This window comes from Citrus clementina, unplaced genomic scaffold, assembly GCF_000493195.1.
Source record: "Citrus clementina cultivar Clemenules unplaced genomic scaffold, Citrus_clementina_v1.0 scaffold_5, whole genome shotgun sequence".
In the NCBI taxonomy this organism is placed as follows: Eukaryota; Viridiplantae; Streptophyta; class Magnoliopsida; order Sapindales; family Rutaceae; genus Citrus; species Citrus x clementina.
This window is the reverse complement of record NW_006262201.1, coordinates 6,233,439-6,246,555: the sequence shown is the minus strand read 5'-3', so window position 1 is coordinate 6,246,555 and position 13,117 is coordinate 6,233,439. Positions and strand designations below refer to the sequence as shown.

The 13,117-nt window shown below is 31.2% G+C and overlaps 1 protein-coding gene across 1 annotated transcript; it reads right to left on the bottom strand.

Annotated features, from left to right (window-relative positions):
• Positions 1-3,629: 3,629 nt before the first annotated feature.
• Positions 3,630-6,905, bottom strand: LOC112097825. The gene is made up of 4 exons (XM_024183406.1): positions 6,758-6,905; positions 6,410-6,497; positions 4,025-6,303; positions 3,630-3,933 (listed from the first exon to the last, which is right to left on the bottom strand). The coding sequence occupies exons 3-4, from the start codon at positions 6,295-6,297 to the stop codon at positions 3,630-3,632; spliced, it is 2,577 nt and encodes an 858-aa protein (XP_024039174.1). The 5' UTR covers positions 6,298-6,303; positions 6,410-6,497; positions 6,758-6,905.
• Positions 6,906-13,117: the final 6,212 nt, after the last annotated feature.

Here is a 13,117-nt window from a genome sequence, read left to right as displayed (position 1 = left end):
TGACAATAATAAACTAGAAATATATGTTGATAAATCTAACAAAAAAATCATTAATGTCATTGAACTAATTTAAAAGTTAAAGGCCCATTCAATATCCAAGCTATATATATATATATACAAAATTGACTTTAAGAATCACATATGATAGTCAAATACAAAAGTGGATTGTCATCTATCCCAAAAATGTAATGAGCAAAAATTATAAACGATCTCTAATTACAGCTACTCCAAACTCCAAATACTTAAAGATATGACATGCACCAGCAGTAACCAAAAAGATCAAGTGATGGCCAATTCAAAATACTAACAAGTTCAAGATACTCTAAGGACATCATTGAAATGAGTAATCATTGAGTAGCTGAATCTGTAAAGCGAAAAGCGGATCCTTGAGAAGAAAAAAATTGCTGCATCATACCCTCAAATTGGGACAATCTGGACTCCAATTGATCAATAGTCTTCTTTTGCTCTTGAAGCTCAACATCTTGTGAATCCAATCTACTTTGTTGTGAAGATATAATACCATGCAATCTGTCAGCCTCAGAAGTACCAACACCGTGGTTTGAAGTTGGGCGTGGTCCGTTGCCAAGTCCTCGAAAATAGCCTGATTTCTTTCCAAGTACTTCAATGCATATTTCCCTTTGAGTTAGTGGTTTTGCTTCTTCAGGATCAGTTTGTTGCTGTTGTTGTATCTCTACCATTTGGTCCTATACATAAAGCTTCGTTAGTAAATGAAGGAAGAACAAAAAGAATTTTATTAATTAAACAGTTGAAATTTAATCCATTGGTCATGGAATTAATTTGTATTAAGGCGTAAATTGAAAAAAAAAAAAAGAAACTTGCTATTATACTTATAAATCTAATTATTTGATATTTCAAATAATAAAGTTAATTGGAGCATGAAAGAAAAATTAAGAAAAAAAAACTCAATGAGTAAACTTTCATCAACAGTATGTAGGTGATAAGAAATAATAAAATTAAAAATTTTATTTCCAATAAAGCATCTTACATGGTTTAAGTGTGCCACCTCATTCACCCAACCTTTTGTCTTGCTGAAATGAGTGACGCGAAATAATTCTATTTCACCATCAACCATGTCATCCTCAAGATAATTAACAAAAGGTCTTGATCCCCCACAATGGACATATGGGAGCTTAGCACGATTAGCTTTGTTTTTGGTAGATTGAGTCTACATTAAAAAAATATAACAGTAGAAAATAAGATACATATACAAGCATATTGACAACTAGTTGGACAATTTAAAGTTCATAATATAAATATCATTGGACCTGGAAACTTGCGGAATTGTAAATGTTATGACAAAGCCAAGCCCAATCATCTGGACATATGCCTGGATATGAATGCTTAAGTGCCTCTTCAAAGGATGGATAATCCAAGTAATGATCATACATCCAATGTCTCATATCCCGATATCTCCCACCCATAATGTTATTCACACATCGACGAACATGTGGTAAGTTCAAATCAATATCAAACTTTGACTGAATTTAGGAAAAAAAGATATCTCAGTTTATAATTTAAAAAAATGATAGATGAAGAATATTAATAAGCATAAGTACTTACTAATAGTCGATCAAACAAAACCTGCTTCTCTGATTCTGGAATCTTGCTCCATTTCTCATGTTGAAGAGGTGCAAACCTTCTAACCAAATATCCACACTCACTTGACAACATAGAAGAGTACTTATGACCTACTGGCCTATTAGTCTCGGGAGAGATATGTAGTTTTATCTTTCCAGATAATTGCACAATGTCATCTGTTTTTTTCCCGCGTGAGGGGCCGCGCGTTCTTTTCTTTATTGGCTGAATATCTATTATATATATATATATATATAACATGTATTAGTATAAGAAATAACATATTGTATGTTATATTTTAAAAAAAATCCTACCAATTAAACTCTTTAAATACCAAATTCTAGAGTTGTAACAGAACCTTGCACAAACTCTTGACTGGGCATAACAGGCTGAGATTGGGGAATTGTAGATGCGACAACAGTTTCTGCTCTTACACGTTTGGTAACTCTATGTCCAGGACCCATCTAGTAATTATTAAAAATATACATTAGAGTTTATTAATAATCAACATAAAAATAAATCAAGATAACTATAATTTTGTCAAAGAAATTATAACATGAAAGATATTTGAATAAAATTTTCATATTTAATTAATAACAACCACTTGTATTCTTCACAATATCTTATACGCACTTATCAAAATTTTAACCATTAATTCACATTTTTAAACAAGAACTAACTAAAACTAAACAAGAGAGTATAATATGAACAAAACAAAAAAAATAAAAGTAAGCTAAAAGACAACCGTGCATGAAGGAGTGAAAGGACAAGTCAATTTGATTGCTCAAGAATCCCTTAAGAATACTTAGCTGCATGAAAGAAAGATATAAGAGTTAGAATATAAAAGTTAGTAAACCAATAAATTAATTTCATATTAAATAATAATACAAGAAAGCTTACACTATATCTATATATATAATACAACAAAGAAAACATGAATGCTTACACTTGAAGCTGGTAATAAAGCATTACACATGCGATTAAAAGTCAATATCACTATCATCATAATTCTTATTTAACTCTTCTTCACTGCTGGAGAAATATTCCTCCATTGTTTCATCTTCATCTTCCTCTTCAACAAGTTTGAAATCATTTTCATCATGATCTCTTGCCTTTTCAACATACACATTTGATGAAATTACTTGCGGAGCAACATCATTTCTATTATACAATTGTGCATTAGGATGTTCAAGTTGTACAAAGAAAACAAAGTCAGATGACTCATTCTGCTGATACACTTGCTCATTTGCACTCCACCTTCCATTTTCATCTTCATTTAACCTTTCTTTCTCTTGAACATCCCACAAACCCCTATGCTGCACCTTTTCTACAACCTTCCAGCCCACTCCTAACTTTGGATCATCGGTATAAGAAACTTGTTGTGCTTGAATAGCCAGCACAAAAGGATCTTCTTTATACCAAGTTCGAGTTATATTGATAGAAGTAAGGTGGAAATCACGATTAATTCTTTTTTTCTTAAGATTAGTGTCAAACCAATCACACTTAAATAGAACTACTCGACAACCAAGAGGATATATTAATTCTATAACATTACTGAGTGCACCATAAAAGTCAATTTCTTCATTGTCATGCTCCCCTGGCACCATTACTCCATTCTTTTGAGTAGTACGATGCTCATCTCGACTTGTGACAAGAAATCGCACTCCATTCACAATACAACCAGAATAACTAAAAACTCTAACATCTGGTCCACAAGCTAAAGCATACAGTTCATCATTTATTGTTGAAGATCCCTCATCCCGTAATTGTCTCATCTATAAAACATAAACTAATTTATTATAAGCTTGTTATAATAAAGTTAAAAGAATAACTAATTAATTTGACAGCTAGAATTACTTACATGTGCTGCAAGCCACTTAGGAAAAAGTAATTGCTGTCTTTTATTTAAATTAGCACCACATTCTCTTTGTAACAACCGTTTGTGCTCACTATAATTTCAACAGATATGTTATGATATGTTATATATAAATATATTTATATAAATTAAATAAAATGACTAATATATTTTATGCTTACTCTAGGTATTCCTGGACTTCATCACAGTTATTCAAAACATACCAATGTGCAATGTCAATCTCTTGTTGTGATAACTCAATCTGAGCTTTACCAAAAGGTCGAACATTCTGAGAGAAGACTGAAAGTCCTCCAACTCTTTGTCCACCATCATCATTTCGCTCAACACGGTTAAATTTGGTTTCAATAGAATCTAAATATAATGAACAAAAAGACAGCGATTCATTTATGATATAGGCCTCGGCAATCGATCCTTCAGGTCGAGCTTTATTCTTTACATAGCTCTTATACCGACCTAAAGCCCTGTTCGACAACAAATGATTAAATTTAAAAAAGTGACTTTTGAATGTAATGTAAATATAATAAAAATATTATAATCAAATAATGTGATTACCTTTCAATCGGGTACATCCATCTTAATGCAACAGGACCGGCATATTTTGCTTCACGTGGTAAGTGCACAGCTAAATGCACCATTATGTCAAAGAATGCAGGTGGGAAAATTCGCTCAAGCTTGCAAAGTATCAATACAATCCCCTCCTCTAATTTATCCAACTCACTTTTATATAGTGTTTTTGCACACAACTGTCTAAAAAAGTTACAAAGTTCAATAATGGCGGAGCAAATATCTTTCCGTAAATATGGACGTATTCCAATTGGAAGGATTTGTTGTAACAAAACATGACAGTCATGGCTTTTCAAACCTGATACTTTTGCATCCTTGATGTTGACACAATTAGATATATTTGCAGCATACCCATCTGGAAACTTCACTGACTTAAGAAATTGACAAAATTCTCTTTTTTCATTTAAAGTCAGTGTATATGAAGCATGAGGTTTTAAAAGTTTGTTTCCTTCTTGTTTTAGATGCAACTCTTTCTTTATCTTCAAGTCCTCCAAGTCAAGCCTTGCTTTAACAGTATCTTTAGTTTTCCCCTCAATATTCAACAAAGTTCCAACTAAACTATCACATATATTTTTTTCAATATGCATAACATCCAAAATATGTCTTATTTTCAACTTGGACCAATATTCCAACTCAAAAAATATGCTCTTCTTTGTCCAATTTAAATCACTTGCACTACGTTTTCGCTTTCTATCTTTGTTATTTTCATTTTTTCCAGGCCTAGCTTCATTTATCTTCTCCAATTGCCTTAGAATGTCATCTCCTAAATACTCCTTAGGTGCTAGATCAAATTCAAAATCACCATCATGTTCTCTACTAGCTCTCCATGAATGACCATGTGGCAAATATCGACGATGACCCATGTAGCATATCTTACTATTCAACTTCCGTGAAGATGTTTCTACATTACAAACCGGGCAAGCTTTATAACCTTTAGTGCTCCATCCAGATAAATTTCCATATGCAGGAAAATCATTAATAGTCCACATCACTGCAGCATGCATATGAAAAGTTTGTCTAGTGGATGCATCAAAGGTTTCAACACCATGATTCCACAACTCTTTTAATTCATCTATTAATGGCCTTATATAAACATCAATATCCCTACCTGGTGCTTTTGGTCCTGGGATGAGTAACGACATCATCATGAATGGATCTTTCATGCATTTCCATGGTGGTAAATTATATGGCACAAGTATAATTGGCCACATACTATAAGAATTATGCATGTTACCAAAAGGATTGAAGCCATCTGTTGCAAGACCCATCCTGACATTACGAGGCTCTTGTGCGAACCAAGGATATAACCTATCAAATTCTTTCCATGCTTCCCCATCAGCAGGATGTCTTAAAATACCTTCCTCAGCAACTCTCTTCTCTTGATGCCACCTCATATCCCATGCTGTATGCCTAGATATATATAATCTTTGTAATCTTGGTTTTAAAGGGAAATAACGTAACACTTTCTGCGGCACTTTCTTTTTACTTCCTTCAAACTTGTACCTTGGTTCACCACAGTATGGACACTTCTCTAATGCTTTATATTCTTTCCAAAATAAAGCACAGTCATATTTACATGCATGTATGACTTCATACCCTAAGCCCAAGTCCTTCAACATTTTTTTTGCATCATAAGTAGTACTTGGTAGTGTTGTGCCTTCTGGGAATGCCTCTTTCAACAATTGGAGAATCATATCTATTGCTTTGTTGCTCAATTTATTAAGAACTTTTATATGCATTAGCTTGACAATAAAACTCAAAGCAGATAACTTAGAACCAGGAAATAAACTTTTTCCAGCCTTTTCTAACAATCCTGCACCCATTCTAAATTCTCTAGTATCATCGTGTATCATGTCAACATTCTCTTCAATATTTGTCTCCGAAGTGACTGCATCCATTGACATTGGCTCCCACATATCATGAATTAAATTATACATTTCATCATCATCCTCTTCATTGTCAAATGTAAAGGCACTCCTATTACTGGGCATAGATCCTACATTCATTTGACTATTGTCCACAAACTCAGGTTCTTCACCATGAAAAACCCATTTTGTATAGCTTGCTGCAATGCCATATCTTTTTAAGTGGGCTTTGACAATATGCAACGACTTGAAGAATGCATTTTGACATTCTTTACATGGACAACGAACAAGATTATTCTCATGTGCACATTGCTCAGCAACCTTCATAAAAGACTTGATACCATCTAAGTATTCTTTACATAATTTATTTCGCAAATGCATCCAACTCCTATCCATTGTTCACTGCTAGATATTATAAATTAATATATGTAGGGAACAAAAACAAAACAAAAATAAAATAATTTTACACAATAATGTGGACAATTCTTTAAAAAAAAATGAATTGTACCTGAAAGCTGAAGGTAATAATTAGAATTCAATTCTTTCTTCAAGTTTTTGTTCTCAGCAAAGACGAAACTCCCAAACAATTAACTCATCTGTGAAATAGAGTTAAAAATTCAAAAAACTATTAACAGAAGTTTGAGAAAGAATATAATCCTCAAGTATTATTTTATTGTTGCAGTATATAATAATTCTTTAGATGAATTAACGGCAAATAGACATCAAAATAATCCATTAACTTTAATTTAACAAATTAAAAATTAAAACAAAGACCCACTTAATAAATAATTAAAGCAAAACCCACTAAACAAAATCAAACTCAGCAAGCCAATATATAAAATAATACTAAATTTACTTGAAGAAATCGTTGTCTTGAGTGGTGTCTTCCAAGTACAACTCTTCAGTGGCTTAAAGCTTGGGCAGAGAGAATAACTCCATGGCTGGGCAAAAGAAACAAGCGAGAGTAAAGTGGAAATATTCTAGAAGCAATATTTTAATTAAGAAAAAATTGGAGATGGAAACTTTACTTCGGTTAGCGCGCGGTTTATTAAATAAAGGGCGCGGAAATAAAAAGTCTCCCACAAAGTCATGTTTGTTTTTATATTATCTTTATATTTTCATTTATTAATTTTAGCTTACATGTTATTTTTTTAATTTTTTAATTTATAGAAATCTCCCCAACCTTCATATATAGCTAGTTAAGTGTTGTGTTGAATCAATATTCAATAATACACTTTCAAGTTGTTAATTGATTTTTTTAATATTAATTTCAGTATTTTCCAATAATAATTTATTGAAGACCTTTTTGATCCTCTAATAAATTATACTTACTAGAAAAATTAAATTAATCCAATTTACCAACTTGCGAATACACACACCCCACTAAGTAATTTATTTTAAATTGATGTAATTAGTTGTCCAATAAAATTGATGTAATTAGTAATGATTCTTCATTCATTTAATTTCCTCTTGCTTGTAATGAATGATAGTACAATAAAACACTTCTATGATCATTATTCATACTTCAATTCATTATTATGATCAATATTATTACTAATTGTAATTTTTATATGTTATTATCATTGATATCTTTTTTAAACAAGTAAACCATCGTTTTTCTTAGATTTAATGTCATCATTTTAAATTTTGTATAAAATATTATTATAAACCTTATTACCTGAAAAGTAAATTTGGAATCATAATTAAAATAATTTAACAATTTATCAAGACGTGTCAAAAGAGGAATATGGTTGCCAGACAAGAAATACTATACTAATTATAGTGAAACATGAGGCTATAATGGTGCCACATAATAGTTATTGAACATCATATGGAACTTTAGTGCAACAATCTGCTATTAGCAATATTGGAAAATTTAATATTTTTGTTAACCTTTGCGCAACAAAATTAATCTCGTTGCAAAAAACTCTTAGAGCACAAAACAAATTTTCTCGCTAATCACAACTTTTTGCAATATTTCATTTGTTGCAACTGATTCAAGTGTTTCTTGTGAAAAAACTTGAGCAACGAAACATATTTTGCCTTCATTAAGCTTGTTAGGCAACAAGAACACTTTTGTTGCCAAACATAGCGTAGGGCAAGAAAATATTTTGTTGCCATATATTCTAATTTTCTTGCCTATTCCACATCATTAAGAAGAACAAAATCTGTTTAGCTATAGCAATAAAGACTAATTTTTGTTGCAAGATATGAATTTTAGCAATAAAGTAAGTTTTGTTGCAATAGAATTTGTAGCCAATACTGTATTTTCTTGTGGTGGCAGGAGGTATTGCCTCAAACATGTTCCTTAAAAAATTCTAGATTATTAGTCCCCCACCAATTATCCACCACAAGTGGCAAATTAAAACAGTGCAGTTTATATCAGGAATCCTGTAGCAATGGCTCTTGCCATAGTTCCTGTGCCACCACCAACATCGACCAAGGACTTCAAGCCCTTGAAGACCTCTTTACAATCTTCAATCACAACAATTGTTATCAGCTCAGAGTCGGCGATCATTGCATCATAGAAAATGCTTTCGAGATTAGGCTCAGCAGCTACAAAATCCCAAAAATTTTTCCTAAAAGTTGTCTGCTAAACAATCCCAAAAGCTTTTTCCCATGAGCTGTCTCAAACAACGTCTGATCTGCTGGTGATCAAAAAATTTGCATTAATCGCATCCATTTTAGGTGATTAAAAAATTTGCATCCACCTTAGAGAATTTAATCTACATTTCTCTTTATATAGTTGTAGAAACTGATGGTTGAACAAAGGATGCATGTGATAGACAACTATTATAGAAGCCCACATGGCTAACTCAATTTCATTGATTGGTTGGAAGAAATAGAAGGAGAGGAGAGGCATGGAAAGGAGAGAGAAGGAGAGAAAATGTTTGGGGGGGGGGGTGTGGGTGGGTGGGAAACAAGATCGATCTCAATTTTATTATTTGGTTTGACATAAAATTTATATTTTTTCCCTTATTTCTTTCCCCTCTTCTCCTCTCCTCTCCTCTCCTCTCCTCTCCTCTTGTTTTATTTCTACAAACCAAACATGCCATTAGGATGGAGAGTTGATGAGCCTTACGTACTATCAGGTGTAGGCTAGTCTTTTTGTCTTACCCTATTTAGTAGTAGACTCTTGTGTACGAGTTTGAATCCAATACCATATAGAAGTTTGCATGGACTTAATTTATACTCAAAATCTAGATCAAGAGGTCAGAGTTGTCTAAGCCCATATACTTGATACAAGATTAATTCTCAACCAATGTCCGGCTAGATGTAGTTATTTATTAGTTCGCTCTCCTCATTATCCACCAAATTCTTGATATGGCGGATAAGAAGTATGGGTTTGGTGGTGTAATTCCAACAAAAATGCAATGACAAATACTACCAAACATGCTTTCCATTTTTAAACACATCATTTTCAGAAAATCATGAATTATTTAAAAAATAACGTCAAACATCCTATCAAGTGGCCATATTTCAACTAAGGTCTCAGATTCATTGTTAGGTATTTGCGAAAGGAATTGAATTATTTGTTTCTTTTTTCTAAAGACGATGAAGACTCCCACAAGTAATGTCGATGTTTTGGTGGGGCCAAAAAAAAAAAAAAAAGAAGCTGAAAAGGACATCAGAAACAATTATGTAGTTGCTCGATCAATGGAGTGGCCAGGAACTTTTTTCGAGCCGCGCTGGATCTCGACGGTGCAAGAAAATTTATAAATAAAGAGAAACCATACACAACCACTAGGGCTTGCCAAATGGCTACCTGTGAAGAAAGTGGTTCGAGTCCCTGCAAATGCATTACAGAGGTTTAATTTAATTTTTCTTTCTTAAAATTTGAGTGAAGACAGTCTTTCTCTTAAGAGGAGAGTTGCCGTCTCTAGAATATTTAAGAGGGTTAAAATCTGAGCAGTGCCAACGTCCCTGGCAAATAATTCTCTCAAGAGGGGAGTTAACATCCCCGGAATAGTTGAGAGGGTTAAAATCTTAGCGGTGTCATATCAGAGTTGATGTAAACTGGTCTCAGTAATTATATGGTTGTAAATATCATTAGTAATAGTCTCTAAAAAAAAAAAAGAAACGATACACCTAATAAGAGAGTGTTAACATTTTTTTTTTCCAGAAAATCATGAATTATTTAAAAATAACGTCAACCACCCTATCAAGTGGCCATATTTCAACTAAGGTCTTTGCGAAGGGAATTGAATTATTTGTTTCCTTTTTTTTTTTTTTCTAAAGACTATGAACAATGTTTTTGAAAACATTAAATAAAAGATACACCTAATAACGTCAAACCATGAATTGAAATATTTTGGCTGGGGGTAGAAGACATCAGAAAACAATAATGTAGTTGCTCGATCAATGGCGTAGCCAGCAACTTTTTTTCGAGCCACTTTGGATCTCGACGGTACAAGAAAATTTATTAATAAAAAATAAAAGATACACCCAATAACAGAATGTTAACGTTTTTCTTTTTCTTTTTTATCTTTTTTACTATTTGTTGCTTAAATTAAAACGAAATAAATGTTTTTGAAAACATTATATTGATATCGGAAATAATAATAACAAATATACTATAAGTAGATTGATTTACTGTATTTATAAATTCAGTATCCTCTATAATTGTTCTTGATGAGCTTTTCTGTTTCTAGACAATCTTAACTAACAATCAATATTTTTTAATTCTCTCATTACAACTATTGGCTTTTTTATCTGTTGGTTTTTGAAGTTTCAAAAACATTTTTTAAAAAAAATAATGCCAATCACCCTTTCCCTGTGGGACTATAGTTTATTTCAGTTTATGGGTAAATACATATCTTGATCTTGGGTGAGCTTGTAATGTAATATTAAAAAATTAGTAAAATAATTTACCAGTAACTATTTCTTAATTTAAATTAGTTTCTTTTAGATCTATCAGGGATAATTTAGGTCATGAGATCATTTAGGTGTCGTGAAGAAACTATAGCAGGAAAAGTACGTGAGGATGTGGAGGTTTGAGGTATCAGGATTTACATGAGAATTGTTAACTTTCGTATTTCATTTTTGAATTATTATGGTGTACACGTTGATAAAATCACATGTTAAAGATTTTACCTTAGATCGTGAGAATAAAAGGTTCCCTTGAAAAATTGTGTATGCTGAATTATTTTGCTCATTTATTTTTTTATTTTCTATTTGTGATGGATTAATGGGCAATTGGTTTAATTTGTTGTGTTGAATTGGCGGCGGAAGTTTGGAATTTGACACAATTTTTTTTAATAATTTTAAACCACCAAAAAGATGAAGGATTAGGTCGGACCCTACCTGTCATATAAATTTGATAAAGATAAAATACATATAGAGGGGATATAGACCAAAAAATCCAAACTAAAGAAAAATACAAAAAACAATCTAAGGCAAAGCTTAATAAATGGAAACATAATAAATGACAAATACACTGATGTATGTTAATGTTTCTTATTTTATGAAATTGGTTTTCTTTAATTTTGCAAGATAATTAGTTGGTGTAAGACTGACCAGAGACTGTTACGGAATTTTCAGGTGATGGGATCTTTAAAATAATTAAACTTAATTTACAAACTTAGACTTGCTTTAGGTTTGAGTTTTTTCAAATCTTAAGAAGTAGATTATGTGTGTTATATTAGACCTAGTTAGCTAAATTGGTATAATAGCTCTTATGGCAGCACACGAAGTCTTGTGTTTGAACTGCACTCGAATGGGCGGGGAAGGAAGAGTGAATTGGCATCATACTAATAAGAAAAAATTGGGCTGCCTTGTTCAAGGTTTAGATATCCGAACAAAACTATCACAATGTTTATTTTAAGAGATTTCGATAGATTAACTTTATTATAAATATCAATAGATTCTAATGTAATTAAAAAAATAGATTGAGATACAGGATACACTGTTTTTTAGAACCTTTTGACACCATAGTTAGGGGTAGTTTATTTTTTGTCTAAATTTTGAATTTTACTTATTTTCATACGTGCTCATAAGGAGAATCTAGCTTCGTACAAGAAGGCATTAGAGCACTCACGGGATTTACAATCTTTAAGTTTTTTTTAATTTATTTTCTATCATTTACTTCTGCTTATAAGTTGTTTATGTCTGAATGAAAAAAGTTAAAGATTTTGACTTCTGTTTGAGTGGCAAAATATATATCGTAATGGAACTTTAATATTCTCTCTCATAATACCCTTATTAAATAAATAAATTTCCTATTATATAAATTATTCTTTTGTTATTTTTTTATTTATCCCTCCTTTTTTTTTCTTATATGCATGTATTCAAATACTATTTTTTTTTTTTTTGTGAATGAGAATTTTAAACATAACATAACTTTAGATGAGTATGTTTTATAATAGGTCTATCTCTTCTTTATATTTACTATTTTTATAATAAATTTTGAATTTTATTTAGTACATTAATTTTAATTCAAATGATTAAACAATTTTTGATTAGCTTATGTAATTAACAAAAAACAAATATCAATATAATATACTAAAAGGAACATTAGCAGCATCATATATTAGTGTAAAAGACTACATGTGTTAAATATATATTTTATTTTTCATGCTTGGTTATGGCAAACATTGTCAAATTTTTTTTTTACTAATGAAATTATTTATTTATAATTTGTCATGTTTTTAAGTAATAAAATATAAGTATTATTAATATTTATGAGGTTATATATTGTCAAAATATTATATTTTAGATGTTTATTTTTTGAAAAACAAACAACTTAACACTTATATTCAGATATTAAGAAAAATGTCATTTAAATATATGTACTCAGACCTATTCAGACTTTAACCAAATTTTGATCTATTCAAGTTTTAGGCAAAAAAAAAAAGAAAAAAAAGCTACCTTAGTACTATTGGAATCCTTATCATGAGCTCTATACAGCTATATCAATATTTCGGCAACAAAGCTTTTGTTCATCGTAATAGATCTATGACGAATCAAGTTCTGTTGCCGACGATATAGGTATTGTTGTGCAGAGCGATGACAAGGAATTCGTGGCACCAATTATGAAGTCAACGGATAACATCAATAAATTGCAGGCGATGGTTGGTGGTGGCTCCAGCGGCTATTTTATTTTTAATTAATAAATCAAAATAATAATAATTTATTGTAATATAAAACATTAATATATATAGTATAGTCCATACAATACTAAATATGGTATTGTATTACATTTATCACTTTATAATAT